This window comes from Pelobates fuscus, chromosome 8 (genome assembly GCF_036172605.1).
Source record: "Pelobates fuscus isolate aPelFus1 chromosome 8, aPelFus1.pri, whole genome shotgun sequence".
Lineage (NCBI taxonomy): Eukaryota > Metazoa > Chordata > Amphibia > Anura > Pelobatidae > Pelobates > Pelobates fuscus.
In genome coordinates this window covers 22,272,966-22,286,177 of record NC_086324.1, presented here as the reverse complement: position 1 = coordinate 22,286,177, position 13,212 = coordinate 22,272,966, and the positions used below count along the sequence as shown (strand labels likewise).

Sequence of the window (13,212 nt, the reverse complement as noted above, 5' to 3'; positions counted from 1 at the left end):
GGAGAATGTCTGAAGGGTAGGAAATGCATGATCTATGTGTGATTGAGAAACAGAAAGGCAAGGAGGGGAGAATTCTTTCCTTAGCTGTTCAATCTTGTCAGTGAAGTAACATGCAAAGTTATCAGAAGTAAGGTTAGTTTTGGAGGTGGCCACAGCAGGGCGAAGAAGAGAATTAAAGGTGTCAAAGAGACGCCTGGGGTTGCGGGAACATGAACTAATGAGAGAGGAAAAATAGGACTGTTTGGCAAGGGCAAGGGCTGCACTGTATGAACACAATATGAATCTATAATGGAGAAAGTCTGATTGGATACGAGACTTCCTCCATGAGCGTTCAGCACAACGGGAGCATCTTTGCAGGTAGCGCGTTGATTTAGTATGCCATGGTTGGGGGCGGGTCCTCCTTGAGGTGCTTGTTTGGAGTGGCGCTGCAGTGTTCAAGGCAGATGTAAGAGTAGAGTTATATATGGAGATGGCCAGTGAAGGACAGGAGAGGGAAGGGATGGACAGCAGTTGTGAATCAATGTCAGCTGACAACTGTTGGAGATCCAGAGAATTAAGGTCCCTCCTGAGTTGAGGGGGGTTAGGCTGAGGTTGTTGGGTGAGGGGGTACGCAAGAGCAAATGATAAGAGGTGGTGATCAGAGAGTGGATATGGAGTGTTGCAGATATTAGTTACTGTACAGGCATAAGTGAAGATTAGGTCAAGGGTATTGCCAGCTACATGGGTGGGAGAATTTGCCCACTGTGATAGCCCGAGGGAGGAAGTCATTGAAAGTAGTTTAGTGGCTGCAGAGGTCAAAGGTGGGTTTATTTAAAAATAATATGTAAATGTAAACATAGAATTTAATCATAAATATATCTCATTTCATGAAGAGCAGACAAACCACCTGTAGGTGTGTTTCTCTGCTCTATTTTTGGCATAGAAGACTAAGCTATTGGCACAGCCATCTCTGTGAAGAAAGGATCAACAAGTGAAAGAGGGAGAAAACTTTTACACAGATTTTTCATAATATCTTTACGTTTGCTAACCACACAGTATTGATTGGAAGATGGGTTTGCACTCATTAAAAAGGTTTCTGGACACTTCCTTCATGCACACAGTTTCTCCCATATCTTTTGCAGCACAGAAAGTTAGGTGCAACACTGTACTATATGTTCAAAGGCATTCATTCTTCAATGCCAAAGGGCAAACGAGAATGATTTAATAGGGAGTTCTCTCGGTCCTCCCAGTAACTGGGATTCCGGGGACCTCTGCTCATTTATTTATGATTGCTCGAGCAAAGTTTATTGTTGTATTTCTTTGGCATTTGTGTCTGTTGCAGAGCTATGGCTTACATGAAAACATTGATTATTTTTTTTCATGTAGCATTGAACTGATCCATTTAATGAGTGGGTGACAGGTCAGGGTTTAGAGCTGGCTATTGTTTGCTACCATTTTTATGGGATTTATTCTTTCAGTGGACAACTGTGCATTAATGGCATGGTAGCCATTGCACTATAACAGATAATAACGTTTGTAACAGTTTTTACAGTGTTTTTGGCATGTATTGCTGCATATCTTAAGTCTTTAGTAAATAATATGCCAAATACATCAGTAGTACAGAATAGGAAAAATATACAGTACATAACCTTCATCTCTTTGTCTCTTTCTAGCGTAACCACTTTTTATATATGCTTTAAACTTAAATCAAAAATGTTAATTTTTATAAACATTGTTCTAGCTGTCAAAAATGTGACTTTTACTTTTTGAAACTATTTCTTCTAAAAATGATATCAAACATTCAAACTTTGACATATTTATGCAATTTACAGGACATACTTAGCAAAATAGCTCTATTTTCATTATTTATTCTAAGCTGAATTGCCTTTCCAGCCCATCCGATAATTTATAATGAATAGAAATGAATACATAAGACTAATACATATACCTTAACTGTTTTGATTTCTATATGAAATTGGAATAATTATGCTTTCTGAATATAATTACTAGGGTAATATCGGTATATCTAAGGTCCACTGCTTATTACCACTTAAAAAATAAAAGCAATGCATCCACTTTTAGGTTAATGCAGGAAAATACTGCTTTTATTTCTATTCCTGTTCTAATAAAATTGAAACATTGTATTACTAATAATGTTGCACACCCCTCAGAGGTATGAAAAGGTTAATAAAGTTACAGATTAATATGTTAAACAAATACTTTTCATTTAACCTCGTAAGGACACAGCATCAGATGTAAAAGGCCAGCATGACGGAAAATGTCCGTCATGTGTCCTTAAGGAGTTTATCTATACGTAAAATACTTTACACTCGCTATAAAGTTATGGGACATGTTTTTCTCTTTTCCTACTAAAATAAACAAGCAAACAATAAGTTGTTGTTGATTTAAAAGTCCATTGTTTCTGGGCTTCTGGTTCAATGTTTTCCCCTGAGTAAAAGGAGGGCTGTACAAACTCACCTACTCCTCCTCACCCAACCGTATTACCACAAATTTCCATTCATACTAATTGTCACCTTTTCTACACACATATGTATATATATATATATATATATATATATATATATATGTGTGTGTGTGTGTAGACATATATATATATGTCTGAAGTAATGATCCTTACATTTAGTTATAATATTGTACGCAAAATTGTTCTTAGATGAGATTTAAAGTGAAAACGCCAAGCACCATTACCACTACAACCATCCCAGAATAATTTGTCAAACCATTTTAGAATGGATTAATATATTACCTAGGTACCCCACTGCATCTGGTCTTCTTCTACAGGAGAAGTTAGATGTCATCACTGAGCTAAGTCTGGCCAGTTCAGGACTGTGCACTTGGTGGGGAGTCATCTGACACTTCAAGCCAAAGAGCATGTTCCTGCATGGCCCTGCTTTGCACAGAGGAGCTAACCAGGTTCTTCTGCATGAAATAATTCAGAAGCAGGACTGCAGGATTTATGTACGCTGTCAGGTTGCACTTAAACAATTTTACAAATTACTCAGTTACTTTAACTTTATTGGCATTGGAATGTTCTCTAACAGTGTTCTGCATGATATCTTCTTCCCAGTTTAATGTTTTGGACGAATTGGAATGAACAGCACCCAAGCATTATGAGGTCCACGCTATCAGGGAAGAACGCTCAAGTCATCATAAGCACAGACATCGTCACACCAAATGGCCTTACCATAGACCATTCTGCAGAGAAACTCTACTATTCCGATGGCAGCTTGGGCAAAATAGAGAGATGCGAATATGATGGATCACATAGATACGTAAGTAAAAAAAAAAAAAAAAAAAACATTTCTGAAATATTACATTATCTGTAATTAATTATGTTTGTTAATTTTTTTTCAATCTATCTTTTTTTTCTTCTTTCTGTAAATTAGACTATTAGAAATGTGTTATGCCTGCTGCAATGCGCACAAAAACTAATCTATCTAGATATTTTTTGATATGATTTTGTGATGGCTAAGGCCCATTTATTAAGTTCTGTAATTTCATATATCCCTCGTAACATTTTTATAGCTTATGACTTAGAGATGCATTACATGTTCTAATGGCAAAGTAAATGTGTTTTACTGTTACTTACCTTGATGGCCTTAATCTTTCAATCCAACAGTGTGAAAGTCAAGTGATTTTATGTCAAAATATTTTATTTCTTACAAGATTAGAGATCTTTGGGAATCTCTTTTAAAGACTCAATTTCACCTAAACAAATAGTATCCAAATATTCAACCATGTTTGCTAGGGACTGTTACGTCTGAGAGACGGACAGTACCACTTTCCCTTGCCCCAGTAATTACTACTAAAGCATTTAAGATGTGGGTTGATGCTTAGTTAAGTATAAACCACACTTATTTTAGCAGCAGCAGCAATTAAATAGTAACTGTCATGGTAGAGGTAATGACACATTCTATTAGAGGGTAATAAGTTAAGTAGTAATTCAGGCTATGTATTAACAACCATGCGCTAAATGGCTACCAACGATGGCTAAAGAGGATCTACATACCAAACCCCCAGATGTTAAAAATGTATTAAAAATATATATATAGTGTTTTTAATTTTGGATTGGGTGAGGTTGCAATAGCACTGTCCAACTTAAAATAAAATGTTAAATGTGCCATGATTCCCGGATGCAGTGAATGATTACCGATATTTGCACAGAAAATAATGAGAAGTGATGTTCTTTCGTTCACAGTGTTATGTGGGAAAGTGTATGCTTAATAGGACACTATAGGTACCAAAACAACTTTAGCTTAATGGAATAGTCTTGGTTTATACAGTTTTGTGTATATGTTTTGGTGTATTGAACAACGAGACTGCCTCTGCAGTCTCACTGTTCAATTATCTGCCATTTAGGAGTTAAATCACTTTGTTTATGCAGCCCTAGTCACACCTCCTTGCATGTGATTTACACAACCTACCTAAACACTTCCTGTAAAGACTCATCTAGTGTTTAAACTTCCTTTATGGCACATTCTGTCTAATATCGAATTTCTTATCGCCTGTTTCTGAAGGTTTGTAATCACTTTGTGGACTTTTCTCTTATTTCATCTTCTTTGACTAGCTAGGCTTGGATTCAATGATGTTGTAGTGAATGACCACCCTTATAAAGTAGAGTTTAATGTACCATAATAAGACTGAAGGAATTGTATTGAACATGATCATTTTGTCTTTGTGCTGTAGAGTTGAACTTGTTGGTGAACATGGTTCCAAATTGTAGTTGTTTGTCCTTTTTTATATTTGATATGTTTGTTTTCCTGTCAGGCTTACATTGCTATTGTGCCAGTTTAGCTTTATTTGAACTAAGTTCTGCAAACTTGATTGACATGGAGACACCTAAAATAGCAATATATAGGATGCATATTTATTGTTTGTAACGTCTAGTGAAGCTTGTTTCTATACACACATCCCGATACACATGGGTACCTCTCATAATACACTTAAATACTTGCAATCAGACATGAATGCATACACCCACAGGTATATAAAACATGCCAATAAATAAGCATACATATAATATTAACTATTATTGTGTTATATATGTACACATAAACAAATAGTATATGAACATAGAGATAAAATATGAGCAGTTGTTTAAATGTTATCCCAATGAATGTCATAAAACTGTTATGCTGATCTCAAAGATGCAGCTAAAATGCTGACCTTTGCAAAGCTCACCTCAGTAATTGTTTCAGTGGAGTTTACAAAGGTGAGAGAAGGAGTGATTGTCACACTTAAAAATGTGATACATATACTTTAAACTTTGTAGCTGCATATTGATTTAGGTAAAAAGATAATCTCAGCGAACTAAAATGCAATGATTCACTATGAAAGTACCATCTAAAGGTTTAAATCCTAGGCCATATAACCTGGATACCAGATACTGTCTTCATTACAAAACATACATTCCTGATGAACACTTATTCTACAAGCATTTCAATAAGTGTGGGTGGCTATTCTAATCACATTTGCTCCAACAGATTAGATCTCACTTTATTCCAATAGTCCAAAATGGAGTAATTGGTCTAATTCATTTACTAGAAGATCTTGTCTCAATTTACACTGAATATTAAAAATGATTATGGATTCAACCACCCAGAGACTGAGGAGAGACAGAAGGGGGGAAATTCAAAGAGCATCTACAGAAGATCCTAGCAACGTATTTGGCCCTAAAGTTGAGTTAAATGGCTTGTGAGAAGTGTTTGTATAACACTGTAGTTTTGATTTGAAAAACATTTTCCATTGTGTAATATTTTGCTTTGTATTAACACTACATTGTACTCTTCCATAATAACCTGATAGGCTACAAAGAAATGTCAGAACATTGACACAGGGTAACTCAATGCACAATGGTATGTAATATTTTGACAGCGTATAAATAAACAAACAACTCTAATCCAGAAAACACAAAATTGAGTAAACTGTGTTAAAAGCAATTAAAATGAAAGCCTGGATGCAGAACATAATTACAGTTTTCAGTGCCAATTCAAAGAATTGCTGACATATTTCAAAGAAATCAATTCTATGTACAGTATGTGGCATTACTCCTTATAACTTGACACATTTTACAGTAAAGGTTAATTACATCAATTTAGTTAATTACTAATTACCCTGAACTCTCTATTCAGTCCAATGTTGTGGTTCTGGCCACTTTTTTTTTTCTTTCGTTTGGGAACCAAGTCCATGTATTTGAATTTTAATAAATGTTTCCTAATCACTCAGTTTGCTGAACAACTTAAAGTACACAAAGCAAAATATGATAAATTGGTAGTCAACAGAAACCACTTCACGCTACCTAAATTGGAAAGTTCCTATAAAGACATGAGTGCAATCTGCTTTCTAGTTCGAGTTCCAGAGATAAAAATATACTAGGGAATTATCTAGTACTAAAACTGGCCAAAATAATGACCACCCACTCTGCTCCTTTTTGGTTGGTGTCATCCAATTTGTGGAAATCATTCTCTGATTTTGCCTAGGACTGCTTCCTTTTTTTTCTTTCAATAGTGGAAGATGAGGGAGATCTTGGAAATTGAATGGGGAAATTCCAAGCTATGAATATACGATAAGAGGTCTAAAGCAGTTTCCCCGGAGGCAGGATTTCCCACTGCTTAACGTCCTATAGCTGTTACTACTGTGATAAATGATTGATCATCTATCCATATTTGAGATGTGAAATACCCAGTGTGGATAGAAAGACATGAATGGCTAAGTGGATAAACAACATTTTCCCAAACATATATATCAAATATAAAGCATTAAGTATTTTTTCTTTGTTTATTTCCCAAAACCAACTATGAACTGTATTACAAGAGCATTACTGCAACATGCCTGTATTCCATTATTTATTGAGCAGCTTCTTTATAGGAATGATTTAAAGTTGATGAAGTAGTAATGCTTTCAGGACCTCATTATACATGCTGGGTACTAGCCATCATGGAAAAAAATCTCAGGTGGCTATTCATTAAAAAAAAATCTCTAGCGATTGTTAGAATTTAAGGGCTATGTCAAACAAAGTAATAAGCACTTATACTGTTTGATCTAAGAGTACTATTCACATTACAGTTTTAGGGTAAGGGTTAATGTAAGGTTTTATATATATATATATATATATATATATATATATATATATATATATATATATATATATATATATATAGTGAGAGAGAGAGAGAGAAAATATATAGATAGAACATTGTCCAAAATTGCGAACGCACTCTGGTATTTGATGTGCAATCAGAATTATATTAAATGCAATTACAGCAAATTATTCAGTTTCTTGTCAACCACCACAATGTCAGGTTGTTTGGTGAGTATTTGCTTGTCTATCTGGATATGGAAGTTCCACAGGATCTTAGCCCTGTCATTCTCAACTACCCTTTGTGGTATCTCACATCTGGTAGGTAGAGCCCATATACTGAGCAGATGTTCCAGTATACAATCACAGTGACTTGGTTGTGTCTCTCAGTGTGTACTGTTCCTTCTAACATCTTGCATGTGGCTACTATGTGCTGGATTGTCTCAGAGGCATCTTTGCACGGTCTGCACCTTAGGTATTGTCTGGTGTGGTAGACTTTCACTTATATTGATCTGGTTCTGAGTGCCTGTTCATGTGCTGCTAGGATTAATGTCACAGTGCTCTCTCTCAGTCCTGCCTTTTCCAACCACTAGTAGGATGTTGTCATGTGAGCTACATGACACATCTTTGGGAGCCATCTTCTTGATGTACTTGTGGATGCTCTGTGTTTCATCCTGGACTGTGGTCTTGACACTCAACAGACCCCCATCACCTTCCTTCCATCTGGTGTACACTACTCTGGTGCTGGATTTCTGGTTGAATCCTCCATTACTAGTGAGAAGTTTCCAGGTCTTGACATCAGTGGTGACCAGTTCTTTACTTATCCATGTTATTATTCCAGTTGGGTACCTGTTGACTGGTATGGCATATGCGTTGATGGCTTGGGTATTGTTCTTGTCTTTGAACTGGGACTTCAGGACCTGTCTGATTCTTTGGAGGTAATTTAAAGCTGCTATCCTTCTTGCCTCTTCATCATGTGTTTGTGGTGACATGTGCTTGTGGTACCCCAGGTACTTGTAGCTGTTATCTACATCTCTTATTTGGCCTATGGTACTTGAACTCCTTCTGTCCTGATCATCCTCCCACACTTATCTAGTCAAATGTCTTTGCTGTATATCCAAGTTAGGAGTATAAGTGAGTCAATGTCCCACTCATTCTTGGCATACAGCTTGATGTCCATGTAGAGTAGGTGGCTGATGGTAACTTCACTCTTGAAGTTCACTCTTCTTAAAAATCTGACTGAGAGGGTTTAGGCATATGCAGAACAGCATTGGGGATGTGTGTATATATATATATATATATATATATATATATATATATATATATATATATATATATAAATATGGTTTGTATTCACTGAAATAACTTTAACCATTTAATCTCTGTGAATTGGTTATAGGTCCTGGAGTCCATCAACACTGTCCCTCTATTCAGTGCTAACTAAACTTTTTTGAGCAGCTCAACACTAAATAAAGGTTCCCTTGCAGCCCACAACCCCACCCACACTGGAGGTGTGGCTCAGATAGAGATTACACATTTCATTGTAGTCATACCCATTCATTTCAATGCTCTCATAGGCTAGAAGCAGTTTGCTGACATTGGCCAATCACAGCTTCCAATTCTGCTCAGGCTAATACTTCCTCATTAGTCAAAGGAACACAGAGGGGATGGACTGCTGGGGAATCTTGTTGAGCATTAAAACATAAAAACATGCATGGATGGATGGCACCATTTGACTCCAGTCACTGTAACCAGTTTAATAAGATGAAACACATACAGTGCCTACAGTGTCCCTTTATATAGTGATAAGTTTTAAGGGTGTAAGGTGTTAGAATGTTAAATCTGTCAAGTTAGCTGTATATTTATTTGCATAATCAATTTTAAGAAATGTGTTAAATTAGTTGGTAGAAAAATAAACAAGAAAAATGCATAATTGAAAAGCAATTATATATTTTGTTCATCACCTGTAATACCGTTCTTTGAAGCAGGTGTTTATAATTAGTTTTTCTAAAAAAAAAAAAAAAAAAAAACAGAGAAAAAACATAATACTGAATATAAATTATCATAACAAAATTTTCTTTATTTATATTTTTACCTTAATTTTTTTAAATTATTTCTTCCTTTGCATTTATCTTTAATGTTTAATTTGTCTTGCAAAGATCATTTATGTTTTAAATGACTGTGTGCATGTCTTGCAGCAAAGAACAAACACTCCACTGCAGTTTGCAACATTGGAGATAATGTCTGTGCTCTAAAATGCAAGAGACATTTAGTATATGCAACAATAACAGAGAATATCAGAGAAACTCTGAGAACGGGCAAAAGTTAAGAAAAACTCAACAGTTTTCCATTCAGTCTCCAAAATGTTTTTGCTCACTTGTGCCGTTACAAAGAGAATCTATACTATTTGCATATCTGACTGATCCAACTCAAAAGTGCAGTCTAAAACCAAAATGCCTTTCTTGGGCCTTGCGAGGTGTAGCCTGATTCCCCTCTAGGCATAGTGAACATGAGGTCCACATCTCAGTAGCTTGCCATTCGGCTCAGGTCTCAAAAACAACTTTGCTCACTTGTGCCATTACATAGAGAACCTATACCATTTGCATATCAGACTGATTCCACCGGTAAGGGCAGTCCAGAACCAAAATGCCAGCAAGTTCTCTCTACTACTTAAAATGGAGTAACATTTGCATATCAGACTGATTCCACCGGTAAGGGCAGTCCAAAACCAAAATGCCGGCAAGTTCTCTCTACACGAGAGATCGTCCATCCCCGGATGATCATTTAGCCTTCTTTGGGCAAATGCATGCAGAATGTAGGATTACTGACCTCATAAAGAGGCATTTTAATGTCACAAAAGTATTAATGTCTCTTTGCTGTGCCTTTATTGATTTTACCAGGAATCTGAGGACAGGGGAATTCTAAGAAACTTATAAAGGTTTTGGTAACTATCAATGTTAGACGCAATTGAAAGTGAAAATTGTCAGATAAAGAAAAATTCAATAAGGAACAAATACAAATATTTTGCCTGGCTCTTGAAGGGGAAACCAGGATAAAAGATCCCACACATAAAGATCAGCGAAAGTTACCTTTATAAATGTGTCATCCAAAGTATATCCTAGTCCAGGGATAAGCAACCTTCGGCACTCCAGATGCTGTGGACTACATCCACCATAATGCTCTTACACCCACAATGCTGGCAAAGCATCATGGGAGGTATAGTCCAAAACATCTGCAGTGCCGAAGATTGCCTATGCCTGTCCCAGTCTCTGACTAACAAGGGGAATGGGGAAGTGAAAATATGAACTTTCAATTACTACAGTACATGATAAGAAGCCCTTGTACATAATTACTAGTCGTTTTAAACTTTTGTTTCACATAAACTTGCAAACTGTAATAATGAGGTGTATATAGTCTAAACAGAAACATAGCATTAGCTATATCCAAATGAGTTTATCCACTAGCAGAGTTACAATTTGATCTCAATAGAGGACAATGACCCTCTACCCATGCAGTTTGAACATGAGCAGAAAGAGAGTACTGTGTCTTCTAGCGGCAGTTTCCTGACTAGAACCTCTGTGTTTCTTACTTTGAGCACTCAATAGAATGTACAAAGTAAATTAAAAATGACAACATAGTATGTACATTCTCTTGCAGTATATGGCTGGTAGATCACATGTGTTTTTACAGGCACATTATACCATTGAACTGGCTATGCCATTTACAGAATGCATGTATTTATATAATGCTTTCTGGAACAATTCTACTCCAATCAAACATATTCAATTCATCCACTTAAACTAACCCTGGTTCTGGCTAATGTCATCAAGCAAGCCTCAAACTCTTTTTATACCCAGCAACCCTGGACGATCGTTTTCAAAGCAAACTACATTTTTTTTAAATATATATATATATATATATATATATATATTTTTTTTTTTTTTTTAATAGTGTGAGAAGAGGCACCTGTAGCATTTCTGTTTAGCGGTATCCATTGTCTATTTGATCGATGCCCTGAATTATCATTTTGTCACTGATTGATAGAACCCTGAATGTTAATTTAATTATTTCTGTACAAACATTCTGCTTTGGGGGGTGTATTGTTTGCAATGTTTTCTGAAAACTGTAAAATCACTGGAAATACAGTTTTTAATGAAATTTTTATATGGTTTAAAGAACCTACTTATAACAGATGCCTTTTATGAGACCTTCTAAAAATTAGTCAGATGGTTACATCGCTTAGCGTTCGGTTATTAGTATATCAGAAAACTCTAACAATGTAGAAATTAAAATTCACATTATTTAACGATAATGAAGCTATGACTAATCTGCATCCATTATACACACTACATCCGTCACACACACACAAACACACAGCATCCACTACACATGCACTCTACATCCACTACACACATTCTACATCCACTATACACACACCACATTCAGTAAACACACACACTGCATCAAGTACACACACTGCATCCTTGTGGGCAGACTCAGGATGAGCTCTGCGGGCGGACTCTGAGATGGGTCTCGGAGACCCAAACCTTAAGCTGTATCAGGGGCCCAATAATTTTCAGATTTTTTTTTTTTTCAATGCCTCACCAGGACCACATATTTAACAATGAAGCCTTACATGTCATATTCTCAGAGGAACAACCATTCTGAAGCTCTGAAGCACTTAAATACGGTTCCCAAATCCTTATGGACAATTTCGTAAACCTCTTCTTTAAGATGAGCTAGAGTTAATCTTAGGGAGTCACAAACCCAGCAGGGGAGTCAAGCCTTCTCAAAGCATACTACAAAACTACTTAAAAAGGAGTAACATAACTCAATAACAGTGAGATTTTGGGGATGAAGAGTAATTTTAAAATTTGAGGTCCAACACATGACATCGATATTATGCAATTCTCATATAGTCATTTAAAACTTCTATATTAAATAATAATGATATCTAAGGTGTATTAAAACAGCAATAATGGCACAATCTCCAGGCTGACTTCAAACTTTCCATGAATGAAGAATCAAAAGCATAGAATACACTGTGTTGGTAGAACTGTGGAAGCAAGACCTATTCAAATGGTTAAGAGCAGAGAAAGTAAGTTGGACCCTCGTTTAAGAAGGAACAACAAATAGACATCCTGCTTCTTTAATAATGAAGAATAATGACATCACATTTTGATTCAGTGATTGCGTGCTGTATGCTTTAAAGGCATAACATGTTTCCTTGCCTGTATGTGTTTGCTTAATAACGTACAATTTTAGTAATTGAAAGTCCATTCAGTGGAAAAAAAATGTGAGTCATTAAGAGAACAAGAAAGTACTTGTGTTCACAGCAGCATTTCTGAAGCTACTAACTAAACAGTACATCTGTGACCTGTGATTGCAGGAAGCAATTTATCCCCTGCAGAGAGTTATTGCTATATTCAGATGATTTGTTGTTTACATTTTATTAAGGCTAGACACCTCTTTGTCCTTTTGCACTCTTTGAAAAATCACCAGACACTTTAAAAAAAAAAAAAAGGACAATACCACTAAAAGGACAACTTGAAATCTGGAATGTGACTCAAGGACAATGAATAGGGTTCTTCTGTACGTGATAAATAATAAAAAAAAATAATCTGAAGAACCTACAGTATTCATTATTGAGTGTTCGTGTGATTGTATTTCTGTAAAATGCATAGTTTTTATTTGTTTTTTTTAATATGCTTGGCCTTGCTGTTTCACATTGATTCGAAGTTATGTCCGAAGGGCAATGACAACTCAATAGCATTAGAGAAGCTCTCAAGCTAGTTGCATCGATGAACTATTTTCATAGGTGCATGATCTTCGTGAAAATTAGGTATAAGACAAAGAGCATCAATTTTCAATTTTGTCCACATTATGGGAAAATAGTATCCTTTAACAAGACTATCCATGTGTTTAATGTTTTCATCAAATGCAAAGCCATTTAGTTTATTACCCAGTTTTATGGACGAGTTCGGTTACAGTAAAGCACAAAGCCACATAGTCATCATCCCACTCATATTGATTAAAATGTAATAATTGCCTAGGAATTTCCGGCTTTATGGCATGGTATAAAATTGTCTTATGAGTGTAGCTTAATATTTTATTTCATATTTAACGGCAAAGTT

General features: G+C 35.9%; 1 protein-coding gene across 1 annotated transcript in view; it reads left to right on the top strand.

Moving 5' to 3' along the window:
* LRP1B (LDL receptor related protein 1B) overlaps window positions 1-13,212 on the top strand; it is a 1,140,323-nt gene that overhangs the window by 895,163 nt on the left and 231,948 nt on the right. Inside the window, exon 43 of the mRNA XM_063429375.1 lies at window positions 3,068-3,272. Coding sequence (XP_063285445.1) covers window positions 3,068-3,272 — 205 coding nt within the window. The remainder of the gene's footprint in view (window positions 1-3,067; window positions 3,273-13,212) is intronic.